The following is an 11446-nucleotide window of genomic DNA, read 5'->3' on the forward strand; positions in this document are numbered from 1 at the left end:
ATACAGTTTTTCACCGTATATAGGCTAGTAGCGGAATTTACCGTTAACCATTTAACAGGTTTTTACTGTAGCATTTTTACAGTCTTTTACCATTAAATTCACGGTAATTTTTTACAGTGTAGTAATTAAATATTCGCATAGTTATCCAAAGCTCTCAATATTTTGTTGTAGATCATTAAACCATTATGCTGCCATTCTGAGGTGCCTGCAAAAACTGCCTGCAAAAACAATGCTTGATAAGGCAGCGAGGCATCAAGTCAGCCGCCTACGCTTTTGGACACAGCCATCATAACCACGCACACTATAGAGTTCTGCAGTGATGACGGATTTCTGTTGGCCAGCCCGGAAGTTTGCATCACCCTGGTTCGCTTGACAAAAACACAATAGATTTATTGAGTATTGCAGAAAATATGCTCTTTGACCAGCAATAGCCTATGATAATTACATGTTTTTTCCCCCATCAAATTCATTTAACTTTTATTAATTTTGAAACTTAAATAGTTAAGAATTGCCCTGCAAATTCTTCACAACATCGGCGCTATACTTTCCTGTTTCTTGTGTCACATTGTGGATTTACTCTTCCACATTTCATATAAATGAAACTGCCTCCACCTTGCATCTCAGTTATCGATTGTAGCAAAATATGACCTCAGAGGACTTTAGTATTTAACTGTGATATTGTAACTATAAATGTATTTAAAATAGCAAATATTGTTACAGTGTTTGTCTACAGCCATCACTTTGTACGTTGTAGTGGATACATAACAGAAGCCTTTAGGTAATATACATTTTTAACCCTATCAAACTGTATTTAATGTAAGCCAGAATAATGGTCATTATCTCAAAATAAACCAGTACATTATCTCTTACAGCAGGTTTTAGTTGTGCGTGAACACAGCTGAAGAACAGTGTATTGTCTCCCCCCTTTGTCCATACTAAGAAACAACACTCTCTGTCTCGTTTTCTGTTTCTCTCACTCCTCTTTCCTTTTCATCTGCATCACAGGTTGTCTGTTCCTGTAAAGGTTGCAGCTTAGGAAAGCTTAGCCTATTCTGTGAATGACCTTTGCTTTTAATATGAATATTTCTCTGTCATTATTACTATCATATAGTAAAATCTATGCGCATGATCGGGCACAATAGATCTCCTTTTCATTAGTGCAGTAAAATGCCAGCCCAGGCAGTGTAAGGGACTTCCAGCCCAGTCAGATTATTCACTCCTCCGTCTTCCCTTGCTCCCTTAACCACCTCTTGACACTGAGAATTAATATGCGTGCAGTTCTGCTCTCTCTTCTCGCTGGAGTTCAATAGGCAACTTTATCAGGGGGAACATTATTGAGAGCTTTGCCGAGAGCTTCTTCATCACACTCATATCTGAGCCGGCCCAACACTTGTCACTGTCAATCACAAGGTGATAATACACTGAAGATTTCCTCATTTGGTTTAATAAAATCTCCGGGCTTATTTGAACTGCAGTCATTAAAGCAAATAATTGCTGCATTGAGGTGCTAGCCGGGCCATAGCCTAAGGGATAAGACAAGACTATTGCTGTGTGTGGGACTCGGATGATGCTTTTTCCCCCTCCTCTTTCCTCTCCCCAGTCGTGCATATTCCAACAATGAATATTGCATCTGAATCCAGCTCTGGCTTTTCTTATTCAAACTAACATTGTTATTACTTATTATCTAGACGTGAAGTCATTCGTTCTGCCTGCTTTATGGCTTTTGCTGTCGTGGCATATTTCACTGGGGGGCTGCCAATTGCCATTTTTAACTGTCATTTAAACCAAATTGCAGATCAGAATAAGCAGGCCCTTGGTGTCTCAGAGGAGACACAGAGTGATGGAGAGGATGAACACAGGATATTTTTCATTTGCAGTTTCGAACACAATGGCCTACTGAGTGTTTGCTTTTTGGGAAGTTTGGTACATTCATCAATACTAACAAAAAAGGACAAAACAACAACCCAGCCGGCCATTAGTGTTGCTTTTTCACTTCAAACAGCAGTCTAAGGAAGCAAAACCTTCTGAAAGCCATTGGAAATCCATTATTTATTATTATTAAGCCTTCAAAAAAGGCATTTTAAACAGGTCTTCCTGCTTATGCCACAGACCTCATTAGGTGAACTCATACATTACAAACCCCTAAGAGACAGTACCAGTGTTGCCTACAGAAAAATATACACAAATATTGCTATTACTATTTCATAGCAGAGCATATAAAACATTCAGCGTTGACGTGTTTTTACACAACATCAGCATGACATAAAAAGATCAGGTTGAAACCAGACTGTGCCATATTATTTTATTTGCTGAACAAAGCAAACAGTCATTTTCTATGCTGGCAACATTATTAACATATCCAGCTCAGGTAGGCCAGAGGATATTTGCATTTGAGGCCGAATACAATCACCTTTCTCATGTCCAACATTTACATTTTGGAAATGCCACTGGAATCCAGTCAAATTCATTCTGTCAATGAGTCAGTGACCTTGCTTTGTTTACTGGCTGCATCAAGAAACCACAGGCCAATTATTTTATTAGCGGACTGTGTTGAAAAACAAAATGGAATCAGATAATTAAACAATAATTAAGTCAATAATTAGCTTCCACTTTCAGCCCTGGACAATGTAATTTTCCTCAATTAGGTAAATCAGTGAAGCAGTAAATTAGTTTTTTCTTTCTCTCTATGTTCCTCGTAAATTATTATTAGGTATATCCCTCAAGAAATCAATCAATCAATCAAACATCAGGTGCCAAATTTTACCGCGCAATTACTCCAGAAGTCAACAGGAAAGCTACTGTAGCTAGGGCATCCATAAAACTGTCTATATGTAATCTACTATTGTGACCATGTAATGACATCATCATTGGCAGTCTTGATAATGACACTACTGGTTTCCAAAGCAAAAGCCTATGCCAGTGTTCCTCAAATCCGGTCCTGGAGGGCCACTGCCTGCAGAGTTTAGCTCAAACCCATGATCAAACTCACTTACCTGTGATTTTCTCTGGATCCTGAGGACCTTGAGGAGCTTGCTCAGGTGTGTTTGATTAGGGTTGAAGCTAAACTCTGCAGGGCATTGGCCCTCCAGGGCAAGATTTGAGGAACCCTGGCCTATGCACCTATTTAGAGAGGATTGAATTAGGCCAGGGGTGCTCAATCATGTTCCTGGAGATCTACCTGCCTGCAGAGTTCCGATCCAACCCTGATTCAACACACCTGTCTGTAATGCTCAAGCGCTCCTGAATATCTTAATTAGCTGGTTCATTTGTGTTTGATCAGGGTTGGAGCTGAACATTGCAGGACGGTAGATCTTCAGGAACAGGATTGGGCACCTCTGAAGGCAGTCAGTTGGGGAGATTGTTGAGGTACTCTGATAGCTAGTATTTGACTCCCTCTGTTGTCCTAAAGGGGACATTGCAAAATCAGTCAACCCACTTGCCAACCAGTGTACGCGGAAAATGTATTTACTTTATTCTAGAAAGCTGGGCACATGCAAGTGAAAGGCCAAGGATGCGTCATAAGATGGCCTATATCTCTAAACATTTCTTATGACTAAAAATGCGGAAGTTTTCTTATTTTACTATATGAAGAGAATTGATACGTTACAATATTTCTCCAGCAAACGGTTTAATAGCTCAGGAATATTTTAGGTTTTGGTTTTATAAAGACTAATATAAAAATAAAGAAACCTATAACATTCCTATTTTTATAAGAAGTGATTTGTTTTAAATTAAAGCAATGACTTTAAAAGGCACACTGAAGCTCGCAATAAACTGACCTCTTATTATGTATGAATAAATCTACCAATGAATCCGTTTAATTAATTCACATAAAAGCATGATTTAAAGGACTAATCCGAATTTGCTACCTTGGTTTGACATGATTAACAGGGAAATGCACCAATAGAGTGCACAGTGCGTCTCTATAAACCAATGACAGAACTCGAGCTCATCCCGTACCGTCCGTCAAAGGGGAGGGTGGATAGACTAATACATGTTTTCAAAAACGTGTGAAATGTCCTGAGTTTAGCAAGGTAAGTTTCTTAAAGTCCTTTCTAATTTAGAAGTGTTTACTAACGTTTAACGTAGCTATGCCCATGTATATCGTACTGTAAGATCAAATCCAAAACTCGCGTCCGTTAAAACGCTCAGCTCATAACTTGAGCTGACAACATAAGAAGCAAGTCTTTTGTCGGTCGATTTAAAACCACTTTCGCTGTAAACTTTGCGACTGATGTCATTCCCACACTATTATCCATCTAAAAAGATCGGTATGTGCCAAATATTTGCTGTCTAAACATTAACCTGGAGACATTTAACCTTGTGGATTGCTGTATTGTACGTTTGTTAGGGTGAAGGACTTGTCACTCACAATGAGAACCAATCACCGTCTTTCACTTGTGTTTATATCCCGCCTTTTCCTGTCAAGGTAGTTAGAGGCGTGTTCGATATTTGTGTGAGATTATTCGGACAACACGGTCGACGGTGGTTTAGTTAACCGTACAGAATAAAAAAAAACCCGTCTAAATCAAACTTTCACATTTGGACAAGTTACCGTGTAACATGTCTTCAGCCAGGTGACATTATTTGACTCCGGTAAGTGGAACCCCGTTAGTTATGGAGGTTTTGCTAAATAAAGGCTAGTCTACTCCAATTACAAATACCGTAACAGTAACGCAAACTCTGCTTTAAAAGCTGTGTTTTCACCTAGAGAACACTAAATTAAACGCTAAAATTTGCCTGCAGTGGGTGTCAGGTAGAAATGAAGGCAATATATTTGTCTTACGAGGAGTCAGAGCTTTTGTTTCTAGTTGAGGCGGTTCGTCCAGTGTCTCGGGCGTTGACATCTGTATTATCACTGTATTATATTACCACTGGATTTTCCCTCACCCTGGTTAAATGTTTATATGAACTATATGGAGAATTCTTCGGCCCTAGGTTAATGTATGTTAGATCTGGCTGTTCAAAACGTCAAAATATTGATGTCTGTAGAATTGTTTGCTCTTGTAGACGAGAGGTTTGGGGTCCATTAAACTTTTGAGAAGTCTTTTTATATATATGTATTAAAAAAAAAGTAAATGCATTTAAAGTTAATTTTTTTAATTAAAATAATTACAAAAAGAAAACAATGAGTATGTAACCTAATAGAAACTAAATATTTAGCAAATAATTTTACACATTTATAATATTGATTGTTCAGTATAAATTGGATCTTTATATATACAAATGCATTGCTGCCTTTTAAGTTTGAGTGGGGGTCTCTCAGGATGATAGTATTTGGGGGTCTGTGTCATCTAAAAGATTGAAAACTTCTATATTAGGCTGTAGGTCACTGAAGTTCTCACTAGCGCCAACAAAAACCTGGTTAGTGGGGATTGGATTGCCACCAGCTGCCATAAAGCATCAGGTTGCCTATTGTGTTTTCCAAATGTCCAGGCTCTCATCAGCACTTTTTCTTTCTCTTTCTCTCTCTCTCTCTTTCTCTCACAGCGAATTCTTCGGATGCCACCAAAAAGTGAACAAGCATACACCCATCCAGAGCTCAATGAGTAATGAACCCATTTTGGAGCATGTCGACAAACGCTGGTCGTAAGGTGAATTATGGCAGTCCACCAGTATGTCTTCTCATGAACACATTTGACCTCTCTTGATCCTATCCTTTATTTCTGGCCTATTAAACTAGCTCGTGGATCGGCTTGTGAGTCTGCTGAGATTGACAAAAGATTTCTCAGAGTTTCTTCTGTAAAAGCAGTACTTGTGATGCAAATGTATGAACTTGGTTGGCATAATAGTTTTAAAATGTGAGATGCTGTATGACATCGCTAAGCATATATAAACATCCCAGTGTCCTTTACCTGAAGTCTAAATGACTGTTCACAGAGTAATGTTTGCAACAGGTGACTGCAATAAGAAATCACATGGGAGGCTCAGGGTTTAAAGATGATTTTGCACAGCTCAGACTCTCTAAAGTCACAAGCTTTAGGGGTGGAGGACTTTTTATTACAGAGTGATGTAGGCTAGTCTCTCAATTCTGATTTGTTTTGAAATTACGGTTATAAACTCTTGCTAAAATCTAAGAATTGCAGTCAATTAGTGCTTTTGACTTGGCTCAGCAAAAGGAGTAACAGTTTTTGTTGTAAACTACAAAGTTGTTGTCCTGACATTGGTGTGGTGTGGCGTGGCATCACAGCTGTCAAAAAGGCGTTAAATTCAGCTGTTTCTTAATAGATGCTGCTGACTCATGAGTCATGACCCAACTGCTCTTTTTGATTTATGATAGACACTTCTTGGACTAGCTGTTAGTAAATTGTTTTGAAAGTGTATTTGACTGTATTCTGTGATATTCAGCTGTATTTTGTTGTAGTTGGCTTTATTACAGGCTGTGTGCTGAATAGCTGAATCCGTTTGCTGTTAGTTTTTCCTTTTAGGCCATTAAGCCTCAGGCCCCGGCCTCTACTGCTTATGAGTTTCTGGTGTCTGATTTTTACCTTCACAGTCCCTTGAAATATAGTCTCTCTCTGCTGATTTAAAGGCACTATGTAATTTTCGCCGCTAAAGGGCACATATTCAAAATAAACAAATAGACAAAGGCGTAGTTTGATGACCCCGTGAGTCGTGACTGAGTGTGGAATCATTGGAGTTGTCGTCTTCATCCCCACAGCCAATGCAATCCGACGGGGACTCGGGCAGAAATCATGTTCATGGATGAGCTAATGATTTCAAATAAAAGGCTTCAATAGATTTTAGAACCATTGAACATGTGTGATTTGTTTGTGTAGAGATCTGACGGTGAGGAGCAGGGTGGTCCAGGGGAGCAGAGATCCAGTCCAGCTCGTCCTCCATTTGGTAAAAAGCAGCTTCCCTCCATCCCAAAGAATGCCGCCCCCATCACTAAAGCCGCCTCACCGGCCTCCTCTACACAGTCTGCCAATGGCACGCATGCCTCATATGGCCCTTTCTACCTGGAGTACTCGCTGCTCGCGGAGTTGTGAGTTATGCTCTATTTTTATTTATTGGCTATTTATTTTATTTATTTATTGTAACTGTACAAAAGACCAGGTTCCACAGGCTTCCACAGGTTTTGGGCAATAACAGTTTTGATGGCTGTATAGTAGTGTTGAATAAATTAAGCTGTGATTTATAAAACACATCAAACCTGAGATTGAATAGATTTTTATGACTATATAACCAAGTTAAAAAACAAAATGCATCACATTTGTTATTCAGCAGTCGTCTCAGAGTTGTGTATCAACACCCTAAGTTTGTGCAGCATATTTTGAGGTGTATGTTTTAAATGGACAATTCTGACCATGTGTCTGTTGCAGCACATTGGTGATCAAGCAGAAGCTTCCTGGCATCTATGTTCAGCCTTCATACAGATCAGCACTAAGTAAGCATGTCTTCCTCTTCCACTCTCTTCTGTCTGTCACAGAATGCTCTTATGCTGCAATCCATTCAACTCCAAAAGAATTTCTAACTTCCTGCTTGGAAAAGTGCAACAGAATGTGCAGTCAATTAACTTCTATGAATGTGTCGGCATGGGGTTGCAATGTCACATGAATATGATGGCGTTCAGGGAGATGTGCATGATTAATGAAATGAAAGGATTGGCTTTTTTTTTCTTTTTCTTTATGTAGCTACCAAACATCGGACCACAGAAATCAATATGGTCGCAAGTCAGACATATAGAAAACTCCCACACCTGTTTTTGAATGGAGCACAGCATTAGTCATTGTGTTGTATCATTGTGCTTGTTTTGCATCATCAAATAGTTTAACTTATGAAATGATCAATGTTCAATAATTGAGCTGAAGAGTTAAATTGATTTGCTACATTGCTAATTTCTCTAAGTATCCATCAATGTCTTTTCTCTATTGCAGTGTGGTTTGGTGTGATTTTCATTCGACATGGCTTGTACCAAGATGGTGTGTTTAAGTTCACCGTCTACATTCCTGATAACTACCCAGATGGAGACTGTCCTGTAAGTATAATATACAATTTCCACACATCTTTCCACACATCAAGAATAAGGATTTGCTACGTGTATTCATTCTATCCATGACCCGCTGTGATGGCTCCCCACATTAGTTTGCTGGTTTTTCCTCTGTAGACTAATTTACAGTTATTGTAGAAGCTACACGCACCATGAATTAGGACTGTTTGAAATGTTAGACCATTAAACTTGAGCCCAGGTTTAACATGGTGATGGTTGGTTGGTTGGTTGCTATAAAACTTTTTCAAGGAAAAGGGACAAAGTAGAAAAGAACGTCTGTGCATAGCACCTTATGCATTTATATTTTATGATGAAGCTGGAGAATAGGAAACTTGCATACTTGTGGCTTTAAAATATCAAACCAAGATAGTGTATGCATGTTCTTGATATTTTGTTGATAAATGGAGAGAACTGCACCTCGATCCAGAGCTGTTATTGGAGTTATGATGCTGAAACAAGTGGTTCAAGTGGTTCTTTGTGCAATCTAAAATCAAGGAACTGATATAGAGGAAATAAGGGGCTTTCGCACAGTGTAGTTCTAGGAATTTCGTTCTAGGAACTAGCCAGCAGGATAGTTCCTAGAGAACCAATTTCTCCCTCGGGCCGTTTTCCTGGTTTCATTCGCACCGGCAGCAGGAATTCTGAATATGCTTTTTATAATGGAGATGCAAACGCACGATTTACGCGATTGCAAGAGCAAAAAGTTGGGCTTAGAGACAATTTTTTTTTTGACAACTTGCAGTGTTACATATCATCAAAGCTGAGAAAAAACACAACACTGCAGACAACAGGTAAATGCCGTTATCGCCGTTTTCCATGTTCGTGGAGTAAATGTTTACATGGCTTTTTAAAAATGCTGGGTGGCTGGTGTTTCACGTGCGTTTGGCCAATCAGCATACACTTGCGTCACTGATAGTTCCTATAGAACCGTTTTGGACCCTGCTCTGAAGTAGGAGCTAATTTAGTTCCTCCAAACGGAGTTCCTAGAGCTAAAACCGTTCCTAGTTCCTAGAACTAAAACCGTTCCTAGTTCCTAGAACTAAAACCGTTCCTAGTTCCTGCGGTGCGAACATGCCAAAAAGTGGGTAGTTCCACAATTAGTTCAGGTACTATGCAAAGGTTCCAGCGGTGCGAAAGTCCCTATACTTCCATTATACAACTTGAAGTTTTTATGTATTTATTTTAAATAACACTATATATGAACATTTACTGCCTGTGAGAATGTGATGCAGTATTATGTTTGCCATGTAAATGTCTGTAAAAAAAAAAAAAAAAATCTACACCGACAGTGATAAGTGACTTTTCTAGTAGAATTTTATTTCTACAAAAACTACAAATTTTCACCTCTGCAGGCTAATCAAGAGGCTGCTCACTGCAGAGCAAATGGGTGGAGCTTACGTCTTGCTCCCCCTCGGTAGATGTCCAGCAAGGAGGAGCGGATGTAATTTGTGCCTAATGGGTGGAGCTAGAATATCCAACCACACCCACACACTAACCCTACCCACAACTCTATCCCTTCACCCCCTTAGATGTCCAGAGAGGTGGAGCTGGAAGTCATTTGACTCTGCAGCGAGTACCACTTGGGCTAATCTGCTGCTTAAATTAGCCATAGTAAAGTCAGACTTTGCTGTAGTCTTTACAAGTTTCGTTGAAGTATTTCAACATTGTTTTCTTATTTTTAAATAAGTAATGGAAATGTCTATTGACTATAATAGCTATACTCAACTCTCAAACAACTGTGGGTTATGGAAACTAATTGTTCAAAAGGTTTGGGACACATAATTTTCACAATGGTCATGCCATCAGAAGGGCTGATCTGTTCTTTTGTCGCGTTTATGCATGTTTTTTTTCAGAGGGTCGTTTTTGACACCCCAGTTTTCCACCCACTAGTGGACCCGGTCTCTGGCGAGCTGGATGTGAGGAGAGCTTTCACCAAATGGAGGTCTGTTTAAAAAAACAAAACAAAAACTGCTGTTTTACTGTATTGCCCTTTACCTCCCTGGAATCTAAATTCGAAGGGGCTCAAGGTTGTTTTGGAAATATTTTAGTGCTGTCAAAATGAATGTGTTAATGCATACGATTGAATTTTTTTTCAGTTTAACGCATTTAAAAACATTCAACACAATTAACGTAGGGGCGGAACTAGGGTTGGCCACCCCACTCACAACTGCTGCTTCTATCTCCTTTTTTTTTTTTTTTTCTTGACAAGAATTGTATTTATTTGTCGTTTCTACATTAATTTGAATATTGAATACAAAATGATTGCAGTATAAAAAATATATTTGAGAACTTTAATGTTAGGTGTGATTAATCGCAATTAATTTCAGAAAAAAATTGTGATTGGTTATTTAATCGATTGACATTACTTATATTATATATAAGTAATGTCAATATATATATTGTTTACTATGTGACTATTGGAAAAGGATTATATTTATTTCAATTTATCTAAATTTGCAGGCGAAACCACAACCATATCTGGCAGGTCCTTATGTATGCCCGCACAATCTTCTATAAGATCAACACCATGGATCCGCTCAACCCAGAGGCTGCAGTGCTGTGAGTAATAGATTCATTTTTTTTTAAATGGTCTTGCTAGCACATACACTAAACGGTGACCGTCACTAAATAAGTGTCTAAATAAAAGTCACTGAAGTTGCTTTTGCTTCAGAGAAATGAAGTAACCACAATATCTCTCTCATGTGCTTAGGCATTGCCTGTGTTATTCTGAGGTTTTTGACTTCCTGTGCAGTTGAAGTCATGTAGCGCTTACAGGCTTAGTCCTATCTCACACCGTGTCTACACCAGACACGAACGGTGAGACCAAACAAAATACTATAGAACCCATTATAATCAGTGATGCTGTCTACACTGGATGTGGCACAACAACAAATCCCCGAGAGAAAACTGATGCCTCGTTCTATTTATGACGCACTGACACAAAATTCAAATGATTTGCAACAGTCGATTTGTTGCGTCCAGTGGAGATGGCCTCAAGCTTTTGCGGCACGGCACGACAACTGTTGCATCCGGTGTAGACATGGTGTCAGTCTTGACTTCACACAACAAGATGAAAGCTTGTTTAGCCTTTTTCCCCCCACATTTATTTCCTCTTAGTAGGGCTGCACGATTAATAGAAATTAAATCGCGGTTCGGCAGAAGCTGCGATTGTCATGCGTATCTTTCAGTGAAGCAAGGTTCTATGATCAGCAGTACATTTCCATCCAGAAGGCCAGAGGGTGCTCTCGCACTGAAACTCCAAATATGCAAATATGCCTTGCAGAAGATACCCTGGAAATGCCTATAGCGGTTGCTGAATAAACAGAAGATTTAAAGGGATAGTTCACCCAAAAATGAAAATGATGTTTATCTGCTTACCCCCAGGGCATCCAAGATGTAGGTGACTTTGTTTCTTGAGTAGAACACGTATTATGATTTTAAGTCGAGCCGTTG

The 11446-nt window shown here is 39.1% G+C and overlaps 1 protein-coding gene across 4 annotated transcripts in view; it reads left to right on the forward strand.

Moving 5' to 3' along the window:
* Positions 1 to 3270: 3270 nt before the first annotated feature.
* LOC107745550 (AKT-interacting protein-like) overlaps positions 3271 to 11446 on the forward strand; it is a 10099-nt gene continuing 1923 nt past the window's right edge. Inside the window, exons 1-7 of one of the 4 annotated variants that reach the window (XM_016559441.1) lie at positions 3271 to 3366; positions 5491 to 5594; positions 6780 to 6988; positions 7326 to 7390; positions 7881 to 7981; positions 9847 to 9935; positions 10454 to 10552. In XM_016559441.1, coding sequence (XP_016414927.1) covers positions 5553 to 5594; positions 6780 to 6988; positions 7326 to 7390; positions 7881 to 7981; positions 9847 to 9935; positions 10454 to 10552 — 605 coding nt within the window. In that variant the 5' untranslated portion in view covers positions 3271 to 3366; positions 5491 to 5552. Of the gene's footprint in view, positions 3367 to 3937; positions 4035 to 4089; positions 4272 to 4437; positions 4597 to 5490; positions 5595 to 6779; positions 6989 to 7325; positions 7391 to 7880; positions 7982 to 9846; positions 9936 to 10453; positions 10553 to 11446 lie in introns of those variants that run through there. The other 3 variants (XM_016559440.1, XM_016559442.1, XM_016559439.1) reach the window with 3 other exon arrangements.

The sequence above is a fragment of the Sinocyclocheilus rhinocerous genome, unplaced genomic scaffold (genome assembly GCF_001515625.1).
Source record: "Sinocyclocheilus rhinocerous isolate Xijiao unplaced genomic scaffold, SAMN03320098_v1.1 scaffold2906, whole genome shotgun sequence".
NCBI lineage: Eukaryota > Metazoa > Chordata > Actinopteri > Cypriniformes > Cyprinidae > Sinocyclocheilus > Sinocyclocheilus rhinocerous.